Raw genomic sequence first — 26769 nt, forward strand, 5'->3', positions numbered from 1 at the left:
GAAGTTTTCATGGGGTATTTCTCAGGCACTCACCCCAGGAAACATACCAGCACACAGCCATAAAGTTCCAGTTGTTTTCTAACCTAGTGCAATTGCTTATTTTAGGGATGTTCTGGAATAGATAGTACGGGGAACAGGAAGGAACCCTGGTAGGGTAACAGTTAAGAGATCTAGGGAAAGTTTGACGGGAACGCGGGAAGACTGGGTGGTGAGGAAAGCGCCGGTGGGGTTAGGTGAAGGAGATGCTGTTCGGAGGATGGCTAAAGCCCTCCTAGTCCTACTTACGGTGGCAGCGGCAACACTCCAGTCTGTGTTAGATTAGCCGGGGTCGAAAGCCAGGAGGGTGTTGTTCTGCCCCACTCGGGGTGAGGGGGAGGCCGGGGGGCCGGGGGGGCCGGAGGCCGGGACGAGTGCAATATTGGCGGGGGAAAGAACAACACTGCACCACATCCCGTCCCTCCCGCCCGCCCGGGGCCCGGGATCCCGCTCCCCACCATCTGAAGCCGGACCAGCCTGAGAAACTGGGTGAGCTGGGAGGTGGGTCTCCCTTGAAAGCCAGAGAGTTTGACGCCTGGAGTGGAATGAAGGATGTGAAAGGAGACGAGAAGACAAGACGGAAATATTTCAGAAGGCCGCTTCAGACGCCTAGGCGTTGCGCGCGCTTGCTCTTTAAATACTCAGACTGCAAGGCGCGGGGCTGTCGCCATAGTAACACGTGTCCCAGCAACAACTGAATGGCTGTTGCCCAGCAGCGCTGGGGTTTGGGCTTGGGGCCGCCCACCTAGATCCTCGTGCTTTTTCTCTAGTCCGCGGGGGAGGGAGAGGCGTCCCCACCTCGGCCCCGGCGCGCTGACGTCAGCTCCACCCCCAGCCCTGCTCTTGCACAAAGCTGCGCGGACTCGTCCTGGTTCCGCGCTCTCTGGAGTGTTGGCTGTTTTCTTCCTAAACGGGTTTTCTTTCAATCCTGCATTGTGTTGAAGTTTATTTGAAGTGTTATTTTTCAAACCGTACTCGTTGAGGATAACAATTATTTTCCTTACACATCCATAACTACTTCCGTCAGCCTAGACTGCAATTTGGGACTAACGGACAACGGACGGACGGGGCTTCTGATCCTTTAAGCACCTGCCATTGTAGCTCTCCTTCCCCTCTTCACCCCCTCTCCACCTTGTTTCTACCTCTCCACCTTCACAAATTCTGGAGAGAGGATGAAAGACACACAAGCGTTGAGGACTCTCCTTCATAAGGTCGCTATGGGTCGCCTGCGACTCGACGACACTTAATAACAACAACATACAGCTTTGCCCTCAGATGCCTTCTTGTTGTGTACCCTGGAGTCGGAACCCACCCATCGCTGACCCAGTTTTCTCTAGAGGCAGTAAAGTGCATGGGAGGAAATTGTAGCTAATGGTTTCGAACTGTGTACTTTTGCATTGGCAACATAATTCCTTACCATTAAGTAATCTATTTTTTCCTCAAGCACGGATGTATTCCCCAGATGTAACTCCTTTTTCCTTAGATGCCCTCAGATAACACTCCATCTCCTCACAATCTGCCTCGTAAATATGTACCAAACCCCCCCCCCCCCAAAAAAAAAAAAAAAAAAAAAAAAAAGCCCTAGTCCCATTTCCTCTCTCACATTCCAGGATCCTGGACCTTCAGGTCTTCTTGCCCAAACCTTCAGACCCCACCCATTTACCCTCGTTCTCCAGAAGTTCCCAGACCCTCCATTGTATAATACTGCTTTTCTGGCCAAGGCTTGACTCTTCCTACGTGTTGGGGCCCTGCCTTCCCTAGTTCTTTCTGGCCCTCTCTTGGCAGCGCCCAACTTCTTCCCGCCAGCCCAGGACCCCTGGGAAGCTGCGGGACCACTAGGGGGCAGGAGAGTCAGGCCAGCTATGCCGGCCATCTGTGCCAGAGGTGGAAATCTGGGAAGGAAAAACCACAGGCTTCATTCAGTAGAGCCCCGGTTTCCCTTTCTTTAAGTGGAAAATTCCCCCCTGCTTCCCTCCACCCATGGAGAGAAAGTCAAGGAGGGACCCAGTCTTTTGGAAAGTCCGGCCGGGGCCGGTACTGTAAGTTTCAGGGTAAAACCACATGTGGAACAGGACTGGACAAGGATCTGTTAGAAGGGTGGGGCTATTCCGGGAAGTTGGCGGGGAGGGAAGTCCACAACTAGCACTTACTCCACTAATTATTAAACCCTTTTTTTTCCCCTTCCCCCTCTCTCCCCCCTCAGCTCTCAGAGTAGGGCTTAGACTCAGCCAAAGTGGGGAAGTGGAATTGCTTAGGTCTTTAAGCTTTGCTGTCGGGCACGTTGACCTTAGGTCACTTTCTCCATTCCATACTCTCACCCTAGCTGTTGCCCTAGGGCTGAAACTAGAACCATGGAGACCCAGTCTCTAACCACCCCCTTCCACAACCTTCCAGAGCTAGGGTGTGGTTTGTCCAGAGAGGGTGGCCAGTTAGAGAACAAACAGGTTGTTGGAGGGTTGAGTGATTGGAGCCCATGTACCGGAGGGGTCAGGAATAGTTGGGGAGGAGGAGGAAGAAGTAAGGTAGGGAAAAGGGGAGGAGGCAGTGGTTTGTCACCTGTCACCTGCTCTGGCTAGGTCTAGGGCGGGGGACTGGTATAAAGCAGCAGGCGCCTGTGCCCGCTCCACTTCACCTCATACACAGCGCAGTGTCTGCCAGTGCCAGTTCTGCCCCCTCCCCACCCAGTTCATCACCACCATGACGCCGGGTATCCAGTCTCCCTTCATCTTGCTGTTACTGTCGCTGCTCACAGGTGAGTGGTACCTGCCTGGGAGGGTGGCAGCTTTTCTCATTGCATTTCCTGACCTTTCTGTGGGCTTTGCTTTGTGGCAGATGGCACTAGAAGAAGCAGGAGTTGTAGGCAGTGTGGGTGGCCCAGTCTAGACAAGAATGGAGAGGAGAAGCTGAGAATAGGTGGCCTCCCAGAAAGTGGATGACAAGGGAAGGTGACTGTCCTGGAGAGAAGTTGGGGAGGTTGAATCATGGGAGTGGAAAAATGTCAGACCATGAGCAAACAGACACAGAAAAGAAAAGAGGTTGGAGACAAGGAGAAGGAGGACGGCCAAGGCTGCCTGAAGCTGCCTTGGTTGGTAGCCTACTCTCTGAATCCTCTTGGCATTTTGTCCTTGGTTGTCAGAGGTTGTACTTTCTCCTTGCCCTGATCTGTCCTCCATTTCCAACCTTCAGACCTCTGTTTCTTACAGTTTCTGTTGACAGTGATTCCAAAGCAGTTAATACAATCTCTGACTTTACAGCTTCCACTCAGAACGAGAGTATACACACAACCACTACCCAAAGCAGCACTATATCCAGGACTGGGAAATCAACAAACAGTACACTTTCCACCCCTGACTCAACTACCACTACAACTCATACCTCAACCCCGAATATCACCTCTGGATCTGCTGCTACTTCAGACCACCACTCCCTGAAATCAACCATCGACACAGTGCCCACAACTCACCCAACTGCTACTACAGCTCATACCTCAACCCTGACCACCCCTTCTGGATCTACTACTTCAGACCAACACTCCCTGAAATCAACCAGTAGTACCACGCTCTCTAGCCCCCATCCAGTTACCAATATAATACATACCTCAACCCCGACCACCACCTCTGGATCCACTACTACTTCAGACCAAAACACAACAAAATCAACCAGCAACACAGTCTCCACCACCATCTCAACTGTGTCTTCAATCCATACTTCAACCCCGACCACCACCTCTGGATCCACTACTACTTCAGACCAAAACACAACAAAATCAACCAGCAACACAGTCTCCACCACCATCTCAACTGCATCTTCAATCCATACTTCAACCCCGATGACCACCTCTGGATCCACTACTACTTCAGACCAAGACACAACAAAATCAACCAGCAACACAGTCTCCACAACCATCTCAACTGCATCTTCAATCCATACCTCAACCCTGGCTACCACCTCTGGATCTACTGGCACTTCAGACCACCACTCCCCGAAATCAACCATCGACACAGTGCCCACAACTCACCCAACTGCCACTTCAGCTCATACCTCAACCCTGACCACCACCTCTGGATCTACTGCTACTTCAAAACAAGACTCCCTGAAATCAACCAGTAGTACCACGCTCTCTCGCCCCCATCCAGCTACCAATATAATACATACCTCAACCCTGACCACCACCTCTGAGTCCACTACTACTTCAGTCCAAGACACAGCAAAATCAACCAGCAACAGAATCTCCACACACATCCCAAATGTTGTTTCAACCTACACCTCAACCTTGACCTCTGAGTCTTCTGCTACTTCAGTTCACACAGCAAAATCAACCAGCAACACACTATCCACCTCTCACCCAGCTACCACTAAAACCCATACTTCAGTTCCAACCATCACCTCTGGATCTACTACTACGTCAGTCCAGGACACCCCCAAATCAACGAGCAACACAGTCTCTACATCCATGCCAAATACTGCTTCAACTCATACTTCAACCTTGACCACCACCTCTCCATCTACTGCTTCTTCAGCTTACCAACGCACTACCACCCTGACCACCAGCTCTGCCTCAGGCTCGACCATCACTCAGGTCCAACATGGTACTTCTGCCAAGGAGACTACCACCACAGTTGGCAAGAGTACTCCATCCTCAGTCCCCAGCCACCACTCTGCAATTCCCACCACCTCGGCCAGCCACAGTTTCAGAACTGTGACCACCAGCACTAAGCACAGCTCAGTTTCTCCTACCTCCTCCAATCATATCACTTCTTCCCTGTTGCCTAGTAGTTTCTCCTTATTCTTTCTCTCCTTTTACATTACAAACCTTCATTTTAACTCTTCCCTGAAAGATCCAAGAACCAGCTATTACCAAGCACTACAGAGAAACGTGTCTCAACTGGTGAGTATTTGCCTTCCACCATGATCCCCAGAAGCAGCCAGGACTCAAACTGCTAGCATCACGTTTGAGTCCTTTCTCTCTCATCACAGTTTCTGCAGATTTACAAGAACGAGCATTACCTGGGAGTATCTAATATCAAGTTCAGGTACAATGCTGGCAGTGAACTCTGGGCAGGAGGGGCTGGGTGGATGTTGACATATCTGTAGTGAGGGGCTGTACTTGAGCAAGGGTGCGGGGAACTTGCTGAGGCCAAGTTGCCCATTTCCCTGTGACCAGGCCAGGATCTGTGGTGGTAGAATCAGCTCTCGCCTTCCAAGAGGGTACCATTAATGCCAGAGACGTGGAAGCACAGTTTCTTCAACATAAAGCAGAAGCAGCCAGATATAACCTGACCGTCTCAGAAGTCAGAGGTGAGGCCACTTCCCCAGCTGTTGCCTAGTGCCACATCAGGGGCCCTCTTCAAGTAACTGGGTTCCTGCTCTCCCCCTTCTGAGCTGGTAGGGAAAAGTTTGCCTCTTTTGGGAAAGTGTCCTGACTACTAACTTATTCTTCTAGTAAATCAAGAGAATTTTCCTTCCTCTGTCCCTACCGGATCTGGGGTACCAGGCTGGGGCATCGCCCTGCTGGTGCTGGTCTGTGTCCTAGTCATGCTGGCCATCATCTATCTCATTGCTCTGGTAAGTTCCATTTCTGATCCTGACTCAGTTGCACTGCCTGAAGGAGCCTCATGACCCACTATGACCCCCCGCCTCCCCAGGCCGTGTATCAGTGCCGGCGAAAGAGCTGCGGGCAGCTGGACATCTTTCCAACTCGTGATGCTTACCATCCTATGAGCGAGTACCCCACCTACCACACCCATGGACGCTATGTGCCCCCTGGCAGTACCAAACGAAGCCCCTATGAGGAGGTGAGGATGGGCTTCACAGGCTGGTGGAGGGGGTGTGTGGAAAGTAGGGGTCTTGACTGGGCAGGGTTTCTGAGGAGGTACTTGGAAAATTTGAAGAGTTTGGAAGAGGTGTGAGGTGGCATGAAGTAAGCAGTGGAGGGGCCGTCAGAGAGGGATGCGGAGGTCAGAAGAATTTTAGAGGAAAGGCCAGGGGAGAAGACTAGGGAAGAAAGGAAACCAGAAGAAAGAGGACTGAAATCAAGAGGGAGTGCCCCACTACTAACATTCCCCAGAGGCGCTGCCTGCCCACAGTCACCGCTTGGCTGAACTCTGGCTGGTGCTCACTTACTTGGATGCCTTGAGGTGAAATGGGGAGGGGAGTATTTCCTGCAGAGGTCACTGCACCTGTGTTCCCACCCATCTTCTGAGAATGAGGAGGACAGCTTAAGCAAGACCAGAGTAGAGGTGGGGATGGGGTGGAATGGTGAGACTCTCACCTGTGAAGGAAAGTTAACCAAGCCAAGTCTGCATGCCAGGGGGAGCTTCCAGGAAGCAAGGAGCCTCAGTTTTTCTTCTCCTGGTCTTTCCTTAGCCAAACCAAGACCAAACCCATTGGCCTGTAGGTTGAGCTCAACTCCTAATGACCCTGTAGGACAGAGCAGAACTGCTCCCACTAGGTTTCTGAGGCTGTAAATCTTTGCAGAAGCAAACTGCCACTTCTTTCTTCCTTGGGTAGGTTAGCAGCTTAACACTTACCCAGTATCCCACCTCAGCCTTTCACTTCGGAAACCAGTACGTAATTACTGTGGCAACTTGGAGGGAACACTGGTGGTCTAGTGGTAAGGAATTGCACTGCCAGCCTAAAAGAAGGTGGTGTAAATCCACCAGATCCTTTACAGGAGAAAGATGAGCAATCTTCTCCTATAGGATTATAACCTCTGAAAACTCGCTGGATTCTGAAAACCTGCTGGAGGTCAGCTATGAATTGATGACACATAAAAACAACATAGCTACTTGGGGCTAGAATACCACTCCCAGTAGAGGAAGGGAAAGAAGTTTCTTTTCTTGCTCCTATTTTTCCTTCTATTGAGGACTCCCTTTCAGTGGACTGGAGGAGCCGAGAATGAAGGGATAAAGGGACAGGAGGGGCGGGCATGGGGGCTGATTAGAGCCAAAGGGAGGGGGAGAAGGGGAGCTGAGGAAGGAAGAGAGGCTCTGTTTATAGTCACCTGGCTGCCCTGGGGCCTGGCAGGTGCTCTGTCTGAATTAACCCTTTGGAAGCTAGCCAGGCTCCTGGACCTGTTAGCCTGGCCTGGCCTAGGGTGCCTCTGAGGTGCCTTGGATAAGTGGCTTGTCCCAGGAAAGCCACTGTTCCTCTCCCTGACTCCCTTCTTCACCACCACCATCTCCAGGTGACTTCAGGCAATGGCAGCAGCAGCTTGGCCTTCACGAACCCAGCAGCCACCTCTGCAGATTTGTAGAGGCATGTCTTACACTGATCATCCAACTGGTGCCTGTTACCTTCTCCTGCAGTGGGTCCTCACTACTGGAGCTTCTCCACTACCTGGGCTGATGGGAGGGGGTTCAGGTGGGCTGCTCAGAGCCTTGAGGCAAGGGTACTTGGTCCCTTAATCCATCTAAACCCTGATGAAGGCCTCCCTGTTCCAAGGGAAGATGCCTGGAGCAGAGGTACAGTGGTGGTTTGTAGACAGACGGGTTCAGAAAGCCTCAGAAGTGGGGGTTGGAACCTGAATTTGGCTAAATAAAACATAGGGCTAACTTTCACCTGTGCCCAGTATGGATAAGAGAGGAGTTTGGTGGTGTGTGTGTTTGGGGGCAAGGAGGGTGTCTGGCAGGGGCCTCTAGGGAGGAGACAGGAAAGAAGTGAGGTAGGAGGGATTCATTTCAGGAGAAACAGGAAACCTGGAGAAGGGGGCACACTAGGGTGCAGGGTGGTCATCAGTGTTGAGGAGTCATCTCTCCTCCATCCCCAGTAGCCCAGAAGGAAGAAGGAAATGAAATGCAGTCTCAGGAGGGCCTGCGTGACTGGACTCCACCTGGGGCTCGTGGCTCTCCCTTCTCCTGGGGCCTGAGTTTCACTTGGGCTGGTGGCCCCCGCCCTCTTCTCGTCTGGGCACGGTGCCCCTAGGCAGCTCTATTCTTAGCTGCCCGGGTGTGAAGTAAATCCTTGGGCAGCGATAACAGGATAACAGCAGCAGAGTCAACACGGCCTTGATAAGCGGAGGCTGTGCTGGATTTGGACGCTGGTGCCAGGCCTGGTTCCCTCCCATGCTCCTCACTGCCCGCCCCCTGGCTCTAGGGTAGCCTCCTGGTGCCCTGGGAATGGGGAAGTGGTTCTGGTTCCCTGATTCCTTTGGACCCAAGTGCAGTGCCTGCCCCTCTCAAACACACTCTCCCAGGGGCCTCTGAGCCCCACCGCCTGAGTGCCTTCTTGGCACTGATGCCAACAGACAGGAGGCTGTACCCCACAGTGGCCTTGGTTGACTTGGGCAGGGGTCTTTAGAGACCAGATCCACCAGTACCCCTGGAATAACTGTAGAACACAGAGTCCCTCCCACCTGCCACAACAAGTGCAGAAAACCATGAGGAAGGCTCAGGGAAGGGAGAGAAATGCCTGGCATCACAGTTTATTATTTATAAACCATGAAAATAACAGCTGTTGTTTGGCACAGGTCTAGCAGTGCCCACCACAGAGGGGCATCAGCAGGCACCAGAGTCCTTGCCTGGCCCAACCCAACGGGGACATCCAGCCTCAGCTGGGGCCCCAAGGGAGACTTGGCACATTGGCTTGAATGTGGGATAGATAAAGCATGCAGGGAGAGGAAGGTCATCTGGGGCATGCAGCCGGGGGTATGAGGACCCAAATAAAGCAGAATGGCAGGGTCCCCTCCCCTCCCCAAGGAGTGCTTGGGAAGTGTTTGGCTCCAAACCTACCCACCCCAAGGCTGTGAGCACTTCAGCATCCATGGGGCAGGGAGCCGAGCAGAGGGCAGAGGTGGAGATCATGCCCAGTGGTGCAGGTGCCCGCCTCTCAGTCAGCCTGGGAGGAGTACAGAACAGGGATGGAGAATGGGCTCTCTCCACAACTGTGGGTAAGATGCCAAGGACAGGGCAGGGGCCAGAGACTCGTTGGGGAGAGGGCTGTGGCTAATAGGCAATGGAAAGAATAGGAGCCTCTAGAGAGGCAAACATGGGACAGATTCTTGGTCAAGAGAAGATCCAGGCGAGACAGAGACACAGGGTTCGGAGCAGGACCATATGGTAGGAAGTTTGGAGAAACTGCCAGGGGAATAAACTGGCACCAGGAGGTGTGAGGAGCCAGGGCTTGGGAGGGGCCTTACTCCAAAAGAGGGACCTAGAAGGGTCAGTCCAGCTTGGCAAAGCCTCCAATGGTAACCTTCCTCTCTGGTTTAGTGCCCACAGGCTCTTGTAGTTGTACTGCACCACCCCCAATGAAGCAAAACGCAGGGCATACGGGCCCCGAGCAGTCCAGGGGGCACTCCAAGAGCCCGCGAAAGGAGACAGCATCCACAAAGGAGACTCGGCCCCGTTCATAGTCCAGGCAGATGCCCAGGCGGGGTGGCAGGGGCACTGTGCAGCTGGCCGTGGGGCCGTCCCTCCCTGTCAGCCCAGCATTTGAGCTTGCCCCAGAACCCAGCAGGATTTTGCCCATGCCGATGGTTAGGAAGGCGAAGGGTGGCGACGCCTCCACTGTGGCATCTTCGGCACCACTGTCATGCCCACTGTCTGGGTCGTACCTGCAGGAGTGGGTATTGGGTAGGAAGATAGTAAGACATGGAATAAAAGGAAAGAATATAGGGCATCACAGGGCTGACATACTGTTGGATGAATGGAATGTATGGGGAGCAAGAGGTTGAAGAGATTGATCTGGGGTAGTGAAGTTAGAGCTGGATGTTGGGTTAGAGTATAGGTAGGGTTGTAGATCAAGCTGGTGAGAAAGGGGTATTGAGAGGAAAGAACATTGGCAAGAAAGGTGTTGGGGGAATGAAAAGGTAATAAAGCACACTGAAGAACTGGGTGCACAATGAGAAAGAAAAGTGTTGAAAAACAGTGTTGGGGATATCATGATGAGGACAGTTGTGAGGCTTAGAAGATGTTGGCAAAAGGGTTAGTAATGAAATTACTGGGGAAAGGGGATGAAGAAGGAATAATTGAGTATCAGTGTCAGATGAGGATGTTATAGGCAGTCGGGTTTAGGAGACAATTGGTGCTGAGAGAATGCCTTTTGAAGAAATGGAGTGCAGAGGAGAAATGGTTCAGAAAAAAAAGCAGGTGTAGGAGGGGTATTCAAGTAAGATGTTGGGGATAAAAGGTTGTGGAGATGGGATATTTCAGGGATGAACTTTAGGATGTTGTGGGAAGATGTGAGTGAAGAAGGAGCTGGAGAGAAAGGTTTGTGGAGAGTGTTGGAAGTGGGGTAATGGGTGGAAGGGACACAGGGGCTTGGAGGGATGTTATGACAGTTTGAGTGACAGGTGGAAGGAAGTGGAGGTGGCTCCCTCTTTTGTCATCTTTTTCCCAACCACACACTCTAAAAATCAGCCTTTTCAGTGAGCCCACACCCCACCCCCTCAGCCACAGATCTCACAGCCTGGTTTCCACATTCCCACCACCACTTCCTGATGCCTCCACCCCTGCCTTCAACCGGGGCTCCCACCCCCCTTGCAGAGGGACCTGACCTGGGGCTGATCACGTCAGGGGCACCCTGGAAGCTCTCCTGAAGCTTGCTCTCCAGCCCGACGCCCACCTTGACCAAGTAGGAGGCTGGGTCCACAGCGCAGGCCCAGTAGCTGCGGCCCTGGGTCACAGCCACATCACCCAGGACCACATCCACACTCAAGTGGCAGCCGGTTAGCAGCCGCTCAGCAGCCAGCAGCAGGGGCAGCCCTGGAACACTCCGCACTGCTCGCTGGTCCTTGCTGATAGCCAACCGCTCTCGGCTTGCGCCCCAGCGGCCATCGAGGAAGAAGTGCAGGACTGGGGGGGGGGGGAGGAGGGAGGGGCGGAGACAGAAGGACTTCAGGTACAAACAGTGGCACTGGGGACTGCATGGTCTCAGCACAGGACACTGGGAGATTTCGGAACAAGGAACAAGTTGTCAAGGGGTTTAGTCACTAGGAAAAGGCTGAGGAGCAGGGCCTGGAAGACTGGCATGAAGGCATAAAGAAAGAAGAAGGGGCATCCCAAAGGGGTATGGGACCCCAGGAAAAGTTTTTAGTAGTGGCTTTTGGGCAGAGAAACTCAGATCCCAGAACCAACTGAATGAAAATGCTTCCTCTAACCCATTTCCTGAGATTGGGCCCACAGACAGCCCCACTCTTGTTTTGTCCCCCTGGTGGCAAACCCTGTTACATCTGACCCTTATGCCCACACCCCTTGCTTGGTGATGCCCCCCTATTATGATCACACCCAGGTCCATACTGTTTTCTAAAGAATCCTTTTCCCTAATATTTACTGAATCTTTGCTGTAAGCCAGAAATAGTGCTAACACTTTATTTAGATATATCATTTTTAATTCTCATAATAATCCTATAGGATAATTATTATTGTTATTAAGCAGGAGTGGCATCTACTTCCTAAACAACATACCTCTACCTCTGGAAACTCTATGAACTTTGATAAATGACAATAGTTATAGAAAGCTATCAGGCTTTTTTTGAGTCATGGTTGACTTGATGGCAATCAACAGCAACATAACAACTCCCATTTTATAAAAGAGGGGCGCTCTGGTTAATTCTCATAATAACTACGTTGCTGTGATTGTGTAGAGTTGGAACTGACCCATAGCTGACCCTCCAGCAAGTTTTCAGAGACAGTTAATGACACAGGAGGAGATTGCCCATCCTTCTCCCGTGGAGGAGCTGGTGGACTTGAACCATGTGCCTTTGGGATCACAGCGGTTTCTTGCCACTAGGCCACCAGACTACTATAGGATAAGAATTATTATTACTCTCATTTTATAAAAGAGGAACCTGAAGTTTAGTTATTCAACTTGCCCAGAACCACAGAGCAAAAAACAGAGCTGGTTTTGAACCTAGACAGTCTGGCTCCAGAGCTAGTGTGTGTGACCCGTGCTGTCACCTCTGCAGTGCCCTGGGCTCCAGGCCCTCATGCCTGCCACACTGCACCACCAGCTGCTCACTCACTCACCAGGCGCCGGGGGTGTGTGCAGGTGCACATCTTCACTGTACTCGCCGTAGCCGGCCTTGTTGCAGCCACGGACGCGGAGCACGTACACAGAGCCTGTGTCAGGGTTCTCCAGCAGTGCGCTGGTGCCCCTCACCTCTTCCCGCCGCTGCCAGCGGGTGGGGCCTGGCTGGGCCGGCACATCTGTGCGCCGGAACTCAATGGTATAATGCCAGGCAGGTGGCGAGTGTGGGGGCAGACGCCAGCACAGGAAGATCTGGTCATAGGCAAAGGTGCGCTGGGTGTCAATGACGGGCGCCTCAGGCACTGTTGGGAGAAATAAGAGGGGTCAGTCAGGGTCTGCCGCAGGCCTGGCGTGGAGGGTAGGGGCAGGCGGGAAAAGGGAAAGCAGCGGGGGCCGGGGGGTGAGTGTGGGTGAGAGGGCCAGAGCAGGGACTCATCTGGGTGCTGGTGGCCTGCTGGGCCAGACTGCAGGGACAACACAGAATGAGCAGGCCAGAGCCTAAGGGATGGAGCAAAAGACGCAGAAGAGCACTGTCAGGGAGCCGGGAGGCCTATGAGCTAGCTCTCTGCCCTTATCTTATCTGGCCTTAGGTAAGTCAGTTCTGCTTTCTGGTCTTCAGTTTCCTCCTCCGTCAAACTGAGGGGATCAGACTAGATAATATTGGAGCCCTTGAGCTTTGAATTCTACGAATAGAGAGGAGCCCCAGGGAGATGCAGGCATAGGCCACTGGAACCCAGGCAAGAGCAGTAAGGAGTGGGAGGGAGAGGCAGGAGTCAGCGAGATGGAGAATGGCGGGAGGTTATGACAAGGGAAGCAAAAGCTTAGAGGTGAAGGGGAAAGTAGTGAAAGTCCAGAGGGAAAAAGGGCAGAAGGCTCAAAGAAGGCAGGAGGGAGAGAGAAGCCAATGCTCAAGAGGAAGCGCCAAGGGATGTGCTTAAAGTGAGAAAGAGAATGAACAATGAATGGGGTGGTTGCTGTGTGGGAGCGGCTGGGGAGAGGAAGGGGCCCGGCGGGGGGCAGGACCCCCGGGGCAGGGCCGCTGACTTGCCTGGGGTGCTCCGGAGCAGAGTCCGCGGTGGCCACAGCCTACAAACAAAGAGAGGGAGAAGCAGCGCTGAGCGCGGTGGGACCCTGTGGCAGGGTGGGCTGGGTGGGAGGAGCGGCTGGCCAGGCCAGGCAGGAGGCCAGGGAGGTCCCTGGTGGGCACTGCCCCCCGGGCCCGCTGCTGGGAAGGAAGGGAAGAAGGCTCTGGATGGGCACGGGGCCTGGCCACCTCCTTACCTCGCAGGAAGTTAAGCTCTGTCAGCAGCTTCATCTCACGTCCCACATCCAGCTGGCAATGGCGGAAGGAGGAGCTGGCAGCTGGTCGGAATGTCTGCAGGGCCTCAGTCGCTCGGGCAATCCTGGGATGGGGGCAGGCAGGGGTCAGGTAAAGCCATCTGGGTAGCCACACTTCTACTTGATTCTCCCCTGCCTGCCCCTAACAGCTCTGACATCTGCTCTGGGCTTCTTGCCCTGGGGGTAAGCTGGATATCAGTTTGACCTCATGACAATGCTCAGGGCCCCAGCTCTCCCAGTACTCTTTCTGGACACTATCTTAGATGTTGGTTACACCCACAATGCCCCTGAACCCCAGGAGTCTGCACCGCCATCCCAGCCCCAGGTACCTGTTATGCAGCTGCTTGGCTGCTTGAACAAAGCAAGGTTGGTCTGTTTCCTTAAGTACCTCCTGGGCATAGCCCACCAGACCCGAGCCATCCAGCAGGCTCCGGTGCTCCTGGATCTGAGCGCTGAGCCGGGCCAGCCGCTCTTGTTGGCATTCCTCAATAGCCTGCAGCAGCGATGCCCGCTTCTCTTCTAGCACAGCCCCCAGCCCTCGCACCAACTGGGACACCTCTTCCCTCGCCTGCTGGCCACTCACCTGCCCAAGGAGAAACACCCGAAGGAGGCATGACTTACTTTTTGAAGGCAACACCTGTGCTAGCCTCCTGGGGTGCCACTCACTCCAGAGCTAGGATCACAAAGGATAGGGAGAAATGCTACCTACTCCTTCCAAGAGGGCCAAGCTTTTTGTGACTACAAAGATGCTTCTAAGTCCAAGTGAGCCCAACTCTTGATCATTTGTACTAACCTTCCTGGATGCCCATCATATAATGCTGGCCCACTGTGAAGTCCCTAGATAAGAGGCCATGACTACAATAATGTTCAAGGACCCCTATGACACCCTACTGCCCATGCCCAAATCAGCTGATTCAAGCAATCTGGCAGGAGGCTTCAGTCTCCCTCCTGTGTCATCCCCAATAGACAGCTGGGACGGTAAGCTTTGAGCTGTATTCCTAGGGCTTTCTGAGCTCTCCTTGTTCTGAGCTATAACCACCCAGCCCCCACTACAGCCCCAGGTACAGTCTGACCTGGGGCATTGGTGTTCCTGCTAACCTGGTTTAACTAGAACCTCACCATGTGTGGACACCCGCACGGGTCACATGAACTTACAACCAGCTGTGCCCACTTGCACCTTCTTCTGTCTCCCTCCCAGGCAGGGCCCAGGGCCCATCTCCATGCCCTCCCTCACCTCAGTGTGTCTCACGGTCTCCTCCAGCTCACAGATCTGGGTCTGTACCGTGTCCTGGTTTCCCAGGATGTATGTCAGGCTCTTTGTCAGCTTGTCCTGAGGGGGAAGAAAGCGGTGGGCATCATGCCCGGCCTAGTAGAGGCAAGCACTTGGGAGGGGGATGCACAAGAGGTGCATGTGAGTTAGCACTAGGGTTCAGTGAGGAAGGGTCCTCACCTTAAGGGCCTGGTAGGCACTGAGCACTGGTGTGATCTTATGCCCACTGTGGGTGCGCCGCACTCGGCAGAGTTGGCATACTAGCCGCTGGCAAGTCTTGCAGTAGTGGGTAACCTCTTCCTTGTGGTCTGGGCACATCAGGCCCTAAAGACATAAAGAGCAATGAGAGAGCCAATGGTTTTAAGAGTGCTGGCAAGACCAGGCTGGTGCACTCTGTCCCCTGCCTGGCAGGTGGGGCAGACGGGAGTTCAGCAGTGTGATGCTCCACACTGCCACCAGGTGGTATACACTCACAGCAACCAGAGCCTTTCCTGCAGTCCCCAGGCCATGCCCATTTCCTCTGCATTGCTCCTCCCTTCATTTTCCCCAGGGGGATTTGTGGTAATAACAAAAAGGATGATGATAATTAATCCTGGTCTTGTGGTTAATAATTAACCTTGTCTATTGTTCTCTGTTGTATTCCTAGTGCCTAGAACACCACCAGGCACATAGGTGCTCAATAAATATTTGTTCAGGGAATGAATGTATACATCTCTTTTTAGTGTAGCGATAACTTTTACAAACATTATCTTATGTGATCCTCCCAATATTCTACAGGAATAGATATTACAGGGTAGATACTATTGCCCCTACTCAGACAAGCTAGGGACACGAAAATGATGGATGCTTTGTCCACCTATCCGTCCCAATTATCTAAGATAGTGTCCAGAAAAACCCCTTCCCACCTTCCTCGCTGTCCTTGGGAAATCCCTCCAGTTCCTTTTGCTCTTGGCTGGGGGGCAGATGCATGTCCTGCCAGAGGACGCTCCCACCAACCACCACCACCAAGCCCCTTGCTCCCTAGGTTCCACAAAAACTGGCTCACCTTGGGTCGAAAGGAGAGGGTGGGCAGGGTGGGCTCGTGCTGGGCCTTCTGGGTGCCCCAGGGGTGAAAGAGCTTGAAGCACTCATTGCAGAAGGTGGCCCGGCACTCGGTGCAGCCCTTGGTAGCTTCTAGTGGAGGGGGCTTGCACAGCTGGCAGAGGATGGCGCCACCTACACTCACACTCTGGCGATACCGCTCCACCACTCGCTCCAAAGTCAGGTTCCGGAAAAGTCCTGCCAGGCCCCTTTCCCCCAGCTCCACATCACCCTGGCAGGCTGGGCACGGGAACATGATCACCTGGGGGTGCAAAGCTCCTCGCTTCCGCCCAGGGTATGTCCCAAAGCCTGTAGATGAGCCAGGAAGATAGAGCGTTACAGGTAGCTGGGCAGGGCCGCGTGTGGGGGTTATTTAAATTCTAAAAATTAGATTGGTATTGTTTCACAGCTCAATTCTTATCAGAGCCTGAGTGAGCAGTATCTCTACCCCTAGAAAGACAGACAGATATCCTTGACCATTGATGGCTCCCTTCTATCATCCTGATAGACATCCCAAGACCCACTCCCCCCTCACTGCACCTCAAGACCGCTTCCCACCTGACTTAAGCAGCCGGTCCAGGCGATCTGGCTTGGGGAGAGTTCTGCGGGAAAGGCGGGGGCTTCGAGTGGAGGGGGTGGAAGCAGGAGAGGTAGGCTCCGAGCTGGGGTCCCCACCATGGCCTATATAGCCCTGCTGGCCCATCACCTCCCGGGCACAGGCCTGGCATACATTGTGGGTACAAGGCAGCACCAGTGGCTGCTTGTACATCTCTTGACACACTGGACACAGCAGTTCCTTCTCCATATTCTTCATGCTCGTCTGTGAAAGGATCAGAAGGTTGGGTCAGAGATGGGACACTTAGGGATGGGACACTTAGGCATGCTTTGGCAGAATCCTCAACTGCCTTTAGAGACCCCAGAAATCTCAGGGAGGAGCAAGATACATCAACCACTGTCTTGGCTTCCCCCTCCTCCCAGCTTCCCCCACTACCCTGCACCTGCTTCTCTCAGACCTTCCCAGCTCGCTCTCTCCATCTCTGCTTTTCTCCTGCAGAGCTATGGACCTGGAGAGCTATGGGACCTGCAGAGCTATGGCAGGGATGTTTGGCGCTCTTGCCTCCCCCATCCCCATCCCCTTCATTCTCGCAGCTGTAGAACAGAACTCACCCCCCTCACCTGGCCGTTGTCCCATCCCCCCATCTCCAGGCCGCCTGCCCCCGGCGCTCCTCTCAAGGACACCGCCCATTCTGCAGATCCGTGCGGACCCCCGCCCCCTTCTCTAGGAGCCCTCTCGTGACTCCTCCCGATAGCCATGCGCCGCTTGCTCTCCATCCTCCAGCTCATCTCATCCGTCCTCCTGCCGCGGCTCCGGCCTGCGACTGCCCCAGCCATCACTCTTCACATTTCCCTTCCTTATCTGTCTCCCTCACACCGACCCATTCACCTCTGTGATCCCCCCCCTCGCGGTCCTCTTGTCCCCCTGCCACTCCCCAGCACAACCTGACTAGTGACAACCCCCTCCCCACGCTAGGGGGAGACAAGTGTCCCACCTACTCGACCCCTCCTCACCGGAAGTACCCCTCCCCTTTTCGGTGGCGAGGGTCCGCTGGCTATGCCCCACCCCCCACACCTCACCTTGGTCCCTCTCTTCGCAGCCATCCCGGTCAGGGGCGCAGCTGACACAAAGGAGGGAGAGACAGGGAGGGAGGGGGAAGGAAGTGGTGGGGGGAACAGGGTTGGCACCGCCCCTGGGAGAGCCGGGCACGGGTTGTCATGACAACCACAGGCTCCCTGGCAATCCTGAGTGGGGGTTCGGTGGGGTGGGGTCTCGAGGAGGGTAAAATTAGGGACAGTACCCTGGGGAGGGTCCTTCATCGTACCCAACTTGTTCTCTGCTTTTAATTTTCTCAACTCATACACGCCCCCTTCTCCTAGCGTAGCCCTTTTCCCCAGCACCCCCAGCTCCGGTGCACAGCTGGCAGTTACCCTAGACCACCCGCCGCGTCTGAGCAGCTCCTTGCTCCTCACACCCGAGCAGACAGACGCTTTCACGGCGCTCACCTCAGAGCAGCCCCGCGATTACACTCTCACACCTGCATCTCAGTTTCCGCCATCATCAGATGCTTTCTACATCTAGCATCTTCCCAGATCCCCACCTGTTCAAGGTCTTGGCCTGCCCCGACCCCTGTAATCCCCCTCCCCTTTCCCGCGACCCCTCCTTAACTCACACTGATGCGGACCAGTGCATCCATGATGGAAGTGAAGGTCTGCATATCATCCCCCTCAGCCATCCCCGCGGCCGCCCGCCCGCCCCCGGGTGCCCGATCCCGGCTGCGGCTGCGAACCCTGGGCTTAATGCAGGAACCTGGTGGGGGTGTGGGGAGGGATGGGGGTAAGATGTCACTGCGCATGCTCCAGGGACTAGCCTCGAACAGCGCCCGTCGGGGTGGGGGGTGGGAAATAGTTCTCCCCACGTGGTTCTCCGAAGGCGGGGGGCGGGGGGTGAGTAACATGGAAGAATATTTGAGGGGGAGACATTTTATTATGTTCGAATTTGTCACTGGACTCTAGTCTCACTAACATAAGACGGGAGGATAGTTTCAGAGGAAGATGGACTCCAAGGTTGGAAGAACGAGATTTTGGTTTGGCCAAGAATCCGCTGGAGATATTAAGGCAATGATCATGGGGGAAGGTTTGAGGAACAGTCAGTGGAGGAGATATAATGACAAAGAAGACAGAATTGGATCAGAAGTTATGAGCTACAGACTCAGAGACTTGAAGGGATCAAGTACAGCTTGGATTGAGGAGCAGCAGATGTACTTGGTTACTGGGAAAGGCGGGGAACCAGGGCGGTGGCCCAGGATGCTTTTCGAGCGTTATTTCCTCCCATCCGGGAGAGGGCGCTGCGTCCGGGCGCCGAAAAGAAGCGGAAGACGTGGAAGCAAGGCTGCGTTCGATTGCCGCATGCGCGCATCCGACTACGCCCGGTTCGGCTTCAGCTTTTTTGGCCAGCAGCACCGACTGGACCTCTAGGCAGGGCATGATGGGTAACAAGACTGGACGGCTCCCCGGGGCTTAGCTCGGGTCGGAGTTGGGGCAGGCTAGCTTTTCTGGTCCTGTTCTCATAGAGCTGACGTGTCCTAGGTTCCAGGGAGCGGGCATTTACTCTGGACAGAAGGGCTCAGGGCACCTGGCCCAGGGGACCTGTGTGTCAGCGCTCAAGTAGTGGGGAGTTGAGTGTGGCTGCAGGCCCCGGAATGCTTGAATGTCCGCCCACCTAACTCCAGGGCCTGCTGAATCCGCTTTGCAGCTCTGGAGGAGATGCTGGGTCTGACTCCATCCCTTTTCTCCATACCTTCTAGTGGTCGGTACAGGCACGTCGCTGGCGCTCTCTTCCCTACTGTCCCTGCTGCTCTTCGCTGGGATGCAGATGTACAGTCGCCACCTGGCCTCCACGGAGTGGCTCACCATCCAGGGCGGCTTACTTGGCTCTGGCCTCTTCGTCTTCTCCCTTACTGTATCCTTGAGGCGGAGCTGGGGCGGGGATATGTTTGAGGGTTAGAAGCGTGAATAGCCATCGTTGCGGGCTTGCTTGTGCTCTTCACATTAACCACACTGCCCTGCTCCTATTTCTTGCCCTACTTCCCTTAACTTCCACAATCCAGGCTTTCAATAACCTGGAGAATCTTGTCTTTGGCAAAGGATTCCAAGCAAAAATCTTCCCCGAAAGTAAGTGAAAACTCAGAGGTTTTTCACCCTCGTCTCTGACCCCGGTCCCAACAAGATACATAAGTTTTAGGTGTTTTAATAGTGAGGTTTGTAGTCAGTTGCCTTTGTGTAGCTTCTAGCCACTCGATGTGTTCCGGGTAAAACCAGTCCACAGGGCTTTCAAGACTAACCTTTAGCAGTACCTTGCCAGGCCTATCTTCTGAATTTATCTAGGTTGGTTTGAACATCCAACCTTTTCATTCATAGCCCAGTTCGCCAAAGGTTGTTTAGAGGAAGGGACTATGTTTACTAAAACTATCTGAAGATTCATGACGCTTTTAAACTCTGAAAGTGACGAACTTATTTCTGGGTAACTCCCAGGGAAGGTTTGAGTGGAACAGGCAAGTTAAAGTGGATGTTTTGTATCTACTCAAGGATAGATAGTGTCTGTCCTCAGTAGAAGAAGCAGGACTGAGTTTAGTGAGGGGCTGTGATATGAAATTGACTCTTTTTGAGCTAGTATTTATGAATTCTGTTTATTGGATCCAATTGCAAAGACACTAAATATTAGGGACATCATATTTCTAAAGCAGCAGGAATCTTAACCAAGTTAGAATAGCTGTTAGATTATTTTCTGTGGGAAATATTTTTTATGCAAGTGATGATTTAGTCTGGTGGCCTTAAGGTAAAGAGTTGTACTGCCAACCCAAAGGCACATGGTTCAAAACCACCAGCTTCAGATCTTGTTTGACGGTACGTACACAAAAAAATAATAAAATTTTAAAAACCCAAAACGAAACCACCATCGTCTCTGTGGGACAGTCTCGTCCCGTGTTGTTTACAGCCTCTGAAAAGCTGTAGGGTTAGCCATGAATCACATCTGGCTAGATGGTATACAACAACAACATGGAGAATAAAGATCATTAAGCAAATTAAATGTCAAAGTGTGGTCCCCTAAGGGGTGCATAAAGCTCAGAAGTTCATAGGAGATGCAATCTCATGTACAGTTTTTATCTTATTAAACCAAAATCTATCAGTTGCTCTTACTTCTTCCCCTCAAGGCCTAAGGGGTGTGGGTGGCACTGTGTGCTAAGTGCTAGGCTGCTAATTGAAAAGCTGGCAAGTTGAACCCACCAAATGGGCAATTTGCTTGCATAAAGATTCATAGCCTTGGGAACTCTATGGGATAATTCTATTCTGATCTATGGTATCGCTATGATTCAGAATCAACTAGACAGCAGTGAGTTTGAGCATTTTTTTTTTTTCTAGGCATTGCTCTTTCCACCTAGCCCAGTTGTAGACTTCCAGGACTTCTTCCATTCTTTGTTTGTTGTTTTTTTTTTTAAAATTTTATTATTTTGTGTGCGTGTACCGTCAAATGACTTCTTCCATTCTTAACCCCAGTATTTATTTCTCTCTGTTGTTATTTGTTTTTAAATGTATTGTCTTAACCTGCTTTTCAAAGAAAGAATGTGTTGCTATGGGACAAAGTACCTGGTCTCCTTTGCCCACTGGTCCCTCCACACCTGGATAGGACAGGTCCTGTTGCTCTTGTCTTCTCTTACCTTCTCTCCTTTCTTTTTTTTTTTAAGGTATTTTTTTCTTTCTTATTTTATTTTATTTCATTATTTTTTGTGTGTACCATCAAATCAGATCTGACTGGTACAAGAGGAGATTGTTCCTCCTTCTCCAGCAGAGTATCTGGTGGATTTGAACCATGCACCTCTGAGATTGCAGTGCAGCTTCTTGCCACTAGGCCACCAGAGCTTGTCACCTTCTCTCCTTTCTTGATGTCTTGTCATCCTTTCCTGTTCCCCTGGAAGAGTATCTTTAGTCACTATCCTCCAACATGTATTCAGGGAACAAGACCCTCAACTTCTGCCACCAGCTCACCAGTTTAATGAGTATTTTCCCATGGCTGGCTTCTGTTAGAACAGCCTTAATCCTCTTCTTCAAATAGGAGCAAGCCCAACCTTCAAGGTCAGCTGTCTTAATTCCTTTATAGGTTTGGAAAGCCAGGCTAGAGATAGTAAAGGAAATTTAGGGCAGAGCTGGTAAAGAACATTCATCTGCTACTCTTATGACCTGGCTTTCATTAAGACCATCCGAAGTCCTGTTGCCTTTGTCGTGTCCTACCTGTAGGTCCCTAGATTCAGAGGACCTCAGATGGAAATCTAGATATGTAGATTCTACATATGGATGCATGATATTTTCATTCTGACCATAGTCTGCCTTGTTTCTTCTTTCTTCCCTAGTTCTCCTCTGCCTCTTGTTGGCTCTTTTTGCATCCGGCCTCATCCATCGAGTCTGTGTCACCACCTGGTATGTGCCTAACAGCTGGGTAAGGAGTGCAGTGCCCTGGCCTTTGCCACTGAATCCTGCCAGGCCTCCTTCCCTCTTTGCTGGTTCCCTATTTTCCTAAACCTGAACCTGGGTTTTAGCCCCCTGCTGGGCTGTCTGCCCTAGGAAGCACTGGGAGAGCTGTGTGCTCACTGATAACTTGGCTTTTTTTTTTAACTTCACCCTGTAGCTTCATCTTCTCCATGGTTGGTCTGTACTACATCAACAAGATTTCTTCAACTCTGTACCAAGCAACAGCTCCAGTCCTCACACCAGCCAAGGTCACGGGCAAGGGCAAGAAGAGAAACTGACATTCATTGTGCAATAAAGTTGATCCTTTGTAGTTTTGTGAGTTGTGATATGTTATGGACCTCATCTACCAATGCAGCCTTGATGTGAAGGATCTTAGGTAAAGTGGACATCTTCTGTCTTCAGAATTTGAAGATAGTGGGACATTTCCTTTGGGGTTCATTTGCCATATTTTTTGTTGTTGTTGTTGTGTACCATTGAATCAGACCTGATTGGCACAGGAGAAGATTGCCCCTCCTTCAGCAGAGCATCTGGTGGATTCGAACCATGCGACTTTGGGATTACAACACAGCTTCTTGCCACCAGAGCTCCCTTCATTTTTTTTTTTTTTTTCAGTTCTTTTTTTTTTTCTATAATTATATTTTATTAATTTTCATAAACATTTACAGAGATTTTGGGCTTCCACTCATTCATTGTTGCACTATTCTCTCTACCCTCCTCCCAGTTTGTTCTTGTCCAAATGCCACAGTGCTTGTCAAAGCCAGTTCTGATTAATCTTCTTTGTCAGTGTATCCTTTGCCATTCCCTATCACTCCTCCCTGAGAGAGACTTCACCCTGAGTCATAAGGAAAAGGGGACGGCGTATTCTCTTAGCTACTTCCTGCTGAAAAGGGACGCTGTGGGTTTCAGGGTGAAGATCTTCTCTCACTACTCTAAAGGGCCCCTTTGGCAGTAGGAAACACATAGACTATTATGGAGATTGATTTTGGAATTCAGATGCACTCTTATTGATTGTGCTTGGCTGTACATGTACATATCCTTCAAGATGTATCATGGGGGTGTTGCAACCTAGAAGACACAAATTTGACTAACAAGTTATAAGTACATGAGTCCAAAAATTATGGAAAAGTAAAAGAAAAGATTCTTTCATTGTTTTACAAACCCTCCCCCAGGTCCCCTCCACCATGCAGCCCTCGCAGAGCTCCCTTCATTTGATATACATTTATTAAATGTCAGTGCCAGGCACATGTGCTTGTGTGAAACTCCCATCATGGAAGGAAAGCGCAGATGACTAATGGCCTTTTCCCTTAGGGAAAGCAATAAAGTCTACAATGCAGAAAGTCCTGCCCACCAGAGCTGGAAAATACCTTGGAAAATAAAAGAAGAAAGATGTGTCACCCTGTGACACTGTGCATGAGGTCCCATTTGCCATCTGTAGGTGCTGTGTTACTCCAACTCCTCACCCTCAGCAAATGGCTTTGCTGCCCCTTGTGCTCCCAAGATCTGTATGGGAATTCCATACTCAGGGGGTACATGTGCCTATGATTAGAATAACTCCTGAGATTAATCACTCCCTCTATGCATCTTGTTTTGATGCCTTTGTTTCCTTCCTATGTTTCATAGCCAAGAAACTGGGAGTATACTAAATTTTGGCAAAGTACACAGACTGATAGAGGCAAGGCTACAACCTCTGAGCCAGTTTATTCTTGCAGGAACAATGAAGGTGGCAGCTTCCTGTCATTGCTCTGCCAAGAAGAGTGCATCTCTGTCTGGGGTGCCTGTCCTTTAAGGCACCTAGGCACCCTCTCCTGGATGGTATGGATTTTAGGATGGGCCCAGTGCTTTGGTTAGCTTTGTAACAATCTTCACAGTACCTGGGATGTGCAGTGAAAATGGTGTGGGGTAGTTGAATGAAAGGACTTCCCCTTTCCAGAGTATAATTCTGTACAAGGGAGGCACCTAAGAAGACTTGAAGTAAGTGAAAGAAGGCAGGGTCAAGGATGAAGGGTATCCTTCCCTGTCTGTAAGTGGCCCAGCCCTTGTCTCCCCCTCTATCCCAGGGCTAAGGCGGTGCTACGCAACTTTCCTGTCTGCCTGCAGAGGGTGCTGCTAGCACACATCTGTACCTCGTCCCCTCTGCTGGAGGCTGGCAACCCCTGGCCTGGAGAAGCTTGAGTGCTGGGGGAGGGGAGTGCGGGGTCCTGTTAGAGACGGTGGAAATCTGTCTCCTGAGTCCTGGTATGGATGCCAATCTTGGAAGACTCAAAAAACTGGTCCAGGGAGAAGGGCTAAAGCCCTGCCTTTCCCCCTCTTTCCCCCTCTAAACTGGCAGGGTGTTAGTGGAGACCACCCTCTCCGTGAGAGAGAATGCAGTCCTTGGCTCCAGCAACCTGATGGTGATGAGAAAGAGAAATGTGCCGTAGGGAAAACCTCCAGTAGAGAGAAGGAGGGTGTCCAAAATCACTTTGGGATTAGATTGAGTGGCTTTGGAACTATGGAAAGATTAGGTTAGTTCTAGGTCTCACTTTATCTAACCTCTATTTTTCTCCCAACTGGGAGTGGAAGCAGTGAGTCGAGGGCCAGGTCTTAGCCCAGGACACAGACCCGGGCTGGGGGATTCACTAGCTGCGCGGCACTATGCCTTCTATTAAGAGATCTGGCTGGAGTGGAACCAGGCAGTGAGCTTCACCTCTGAGGCAGGGGAGGGTGGGAGGAGCTGGAGAACAGGTGCCAGCACACCACCAAACAATTGTGCACCTGCTGCCACCTGCTCCCCGAGCACCAATAGCAGCTTGTGGCACAGGAATAATAACCCCTTCCCTCACGGACTGGGTGTATATACAAGGCAGGTTGGCGCCAATGTTGACTATCCACCCAGCCCATCTCTGAGGTGCCTCGTTGTAAGCTGCCTGCCCTGACCCACTAATTAACCCTGCCAGGGGTATCACAGTCACCTAAATCACCATAATTAAATAAGGGGCTGTGGGGACATCATGGCTTCCGGAGACTTGAGAGTGAGAAGGGCAAAGGTGCTAACCTCCCGGCCCTTCTGCTCCACCCCGGAGGCTGGAAGCCTGGGGGAGCGAGGGGCGGTCCCGCCTGTCCCTGAGGACAGAGGGAAGCCAGATGTTTCCTCCAGCTCCTTCACACTCTGCTCCCTCACACGCGCCTCTGACACCAGCCGGCACCCGCCGCCAGCTCCGGAAACCGGAGTAAATAATACAGGGGAGGGGGGGCTGTGGATGCAAGGGGGGGGCCTGATAGGAGAGGGGCTCTGGGAGCTCCTGGTCCTGGGTCACTCCCCATGGCTGGAGATGATGATTGCTCGATCCCAGGGTCCTGGGGAGGGAGGGAGACCAAGGGTAAGGAGGGTCCAAACTCAAACAAGGCTGGTCTAGCCTGGCACCTAGGTAGGGCATGCCAGAGGGTCAGGGCAGGGGGGCAGGGGCGCCAGGGCAGGCAGAGAGGGGGAGTCCACGCCAGTCCTTGGCTCCAGCCCTTTCCGGCCCTTATTGTCCTTGGTGAGAACAGGACGCTGTCCTGTTCCCACTGCCTGCCCCCCCAGTCCTGCTCTCCAGGGGCTCGGGAAGGATGTTGGGAAACAAGAGGGAGCCAGAGCCTTGGAGAGACAGAGATGCTGAGAGACGCAGAGACAGATACAAAAGGGGGAAAGGTCCAGTCAAAAGCACCATTGAAACTCATTGTGAGCCCTGCTTCATTGTGGGCGCTGTGGGAACCACGGAAGAATGGGAAGCCAGAGGCCCTGCCCTCAGGGACCTCTGGAATGGCCTGCCCTGTGCACACTCCTCCCCTGACTTAGGGTCACTCCCAGAACCGCCTCCAAAGCTAACAATGGCCTGGACCCTTGTGCTGGCGTAGTTGGTGGCACTTAATTACTTGATATTTCAAGTACAGTTTTTTTGTCTCTCCTAGAAAAATGAAAGGTTCTCATCAGGCACCCAAATCCCACTCAGCCACTAACGCTGTTCTGAGACTGAACAGGCCATGCCTAGAATGCACTGTAAAGGTGTTTGGTTGAGGCCCCACTAAGGTAGAAAGAAGCCAGCTAGGTGGCCTGGAGTTAGGCACTCCCATCCCCTGGATCTGGAGCAAACTGCACACTACTGCTTCCTGACCATTGCTAGGAAAACAAAAGTATGTTTGAAATTCTTATATCTAACAGATTAACACATTTAATGTAAGAGAAGAATACTATATATTGTTGTTATGTGCCATCAAGTTGCCTGTGACTCATAGTGACCCTATGTACAATAGCTGTGAATCCTGCCCTATCTTGTTCCAGTCTCACTGACTTTGACATACCATGGACTGCTAGGAAAACAAACAGATTTGTCCTGGAAAGGGTTAAACCGGGTGGCTCATTGGAGGCAAGCATTCTGAGGCTCCGTCTAACATACTTTGGACATGTTGTGAGGAGAGACTGGTCCTTGGAGAAGGACATCATGCTTGGTAGAGTGGAGGGACAGCATAGGAGGGGAAGGCCCTCTATGAGGTGGATTGATTCAGTGACTGGGATAATCGGGATGGGAGTGTCAGAGACAGTGCGATTGGCACAGGACAGAGCAGAGTTTAGGGCTGTTGTACATAGGGTCGCTGAGTCGCAAGCGACTCAACAGCACATAACAACAACAACACCACAACCCCCATTATACCATTTACTGTATCAGTCCATCTCATTCGAGGCCTTCCTCTTCTGCACTGTCCCTCTACCCTTCTAAACATGATGCCTTTCTTCAAGGACTGATCCCTCCTGGCTATGTGCCAAAGAATGTGAGACAGAGCTTCAGAATTCTTGCCTCTAAGGAGATAGATACTTGGTTTCTTTTACCCTCTTGAAGACAGACCTATTTGTTCTCCTGATGGTCCATGGTATGTTCAAGACTCTTCTCCAGCACCGTAACTCAAAGGCATCAATTCTTCTGTCATCCTTAGTCATTTTCCAGCTCTCTAGTGCATAGACTGACATCATTACTCCTTAG

At 52.0% G+C, this 26769-nt stretch overlaps 3 protein-coding genes across 5 annotated transcripts; 2 read left to right on the top strand and 1 right to left on the bottom strand.

The window, feature by feature from the left end:
- The first annotated feature begins 223 nt into the window (after positions 1 to 223).
- KRTCAP2 (keratinocyte associated protein 2) lies at positions 224 to 22082 on the top strand. Its single transcript, XM_006895810.1, has 7 exons — positions 224 to 228; positions 7519 to 7526; positions 18725 to 18738; positions 19054 to 19208; positions 19357 to 19420; positions 21655 to 21721; positions 21930 to 22082. Exons 3-7 carry the CDS (start codon positions 18732 to 18734, stop codon positions 22048 to 22050), a joined length of 414 nt encoding a protein of 137 aa, XP_006895872.1. The 5' UTR covers positions 224 to 228; positions 7519 to 7526; positions 18725 to 18731; the 3' UTR covers positions 22051 to 22082.
- MUC1 (mucin 1, cell surface associated) lies at positions 2734 to 7291 on the top strand. The gene is made up of 5 exons (XM_006895809.1): positions 2734 to 2788; positions 3700 to 3727; positions 4732 to 4924; positions 5682 to 5831; positions 7223 to 7291. The coding sequence occupies exons 1-5, from the start codon at positions 2734 to 2736 to the stop codon at positions 7289 to 7291; spliced, it is 495 nt and encodes a 164-aa protein (XP_006895871.1).
- On the bottom strand, positions 8424 to 18160 carry TRIM46 (tripartite motif containing 46). 3 transcript variants are annotated; one of them, XM_006895806.1, is made up of 10 exons: positions 17920 to 18154; positions 16250 to 16511; positions 15657 to 16000; positions 14792 to 14935; positions 14576 to 14671; positions 13671 to 13924; positions 13285 to 13406; positions 12003 to 12305; positions 10532 to 10829; positions 8424 to 9589 (listed from the first exon to the last, which is right to left on the bottom strand). In XM_006895806.1, exons 1-10 carry the CDS (start codon positions 18100 to 18102, stop codon positions 9196 to 9198), a joined length of 2400 nt encoding a protein of 799 aa, XP_006895868.1. In that variant the 5' UTR covers positions 18103 to 18154; the 3' UTR covers positions 8424 to 9195. The 3 variants fall into 3 exon arrangements, with proteins under 3 accessions (XP_006895868.1, XP_006895870.1, XP_006895869.1); XM_006895807.1 differs by lacking the exon at positions 17920 to 18154 and adding an exon at positions 17327 to 17350 and having other exon boundaries at positions 9196 to 9589; positions 13671 to 13852; positions 14591 to 14671; XM_006895808.1 differs by lacking the exon at positions 16250 to 16511 and having other exon boundaries at positions 17920 to 18160.
- Positions 22083 to 26769: the final 4687 nt, after the last annotated feature.

This window comes from Elephantulus edwardii, unplaced genomic scaffold, assembly GCF_000299155.1.
Source record: "Elephantulus edwardii isolate Elephantulus edwardi_28Jun2011 unplaced genomic scaffold, EleEdw1.0 scaffold00176, whole genome shotgun sequence".
Classification (NCBI taxonomy): Eukaryota; Metazoa; Chordata; class Mammalia; order Macroscelidea; family Macroscelididae; genus Elephantulus; species Elephantulus edwardii.

What these genes read in the sequence shown, in the direction of transcription:
- MUC1 (XM_006895809.1), top strand. Translation starts at nt 2,734, where the DNA reads ATGACGCCGGGTATCCAGTCTCCCTTCATCTTGCTGTTACTGTCGCTG. An exon ending in GTTACTGTCGCTGCTCACAG is followed by an intron (nt 2,789 to 3,699) that starts GTGAGTGGTACC and finishes AAAATCAACCAG; the next exon opens with CAACACAGTCTCCACCACCA. An exon ending in AGAGAAACGTGTCTCAACTG is followed by an intron (nt 4,925 to 5,681) that starts GTGAGTATTTGC and finishes CCGCCTCCCCAG; the next exon opens with GCCGTGTATCAGTGCCGGCG.
- TRIM46 (XM_006895806.1), bottom strand. Translation starts at nt 18,102, where the DNA reads ATGCGCAGTGACATCTTACCCCCATCCCTCCCCACACCCCCACCAGGT. An exon ending in AGACCGTGAGACACACTGAG is followed by an intron (nt 13,925 to 14,575) that starts GTGAGGGAGGGC and finishes CTCCTTGGGCAG; the next exon opens with GTGAGTGGCCAGCAGGCGAG. An exon ending in CCTGACGTGATCAGCCCCAG is followed by an intron (nt 9,590 to 10,531) that starts GTCAGGTCCCTC and finishes CCACTCCTGCAG; the next exon opens with GTACGACCCAGACAGTGGGC.
- KRTCAP2 (XM_006895810.1), top strand. An exon ending in AGCAAAAATCTTCCCCGAAA is followed by an intron (nt 19,421 to 21,654) that starts GTAAGTGAAAAC and finishes TTTCTTCCCTAG; the next exon opens with TTCTCCTCTGCCTCTTGTTG. An exon ending in CGAGTCTGTGTCACCACCTG is followed by an intron (nt 21,722 to 21,929) that starts GTATGTGCCTAA and finishes TTCACCCTGTAG; the next exon opens with CTTCATCTTCTCCATGGTTG.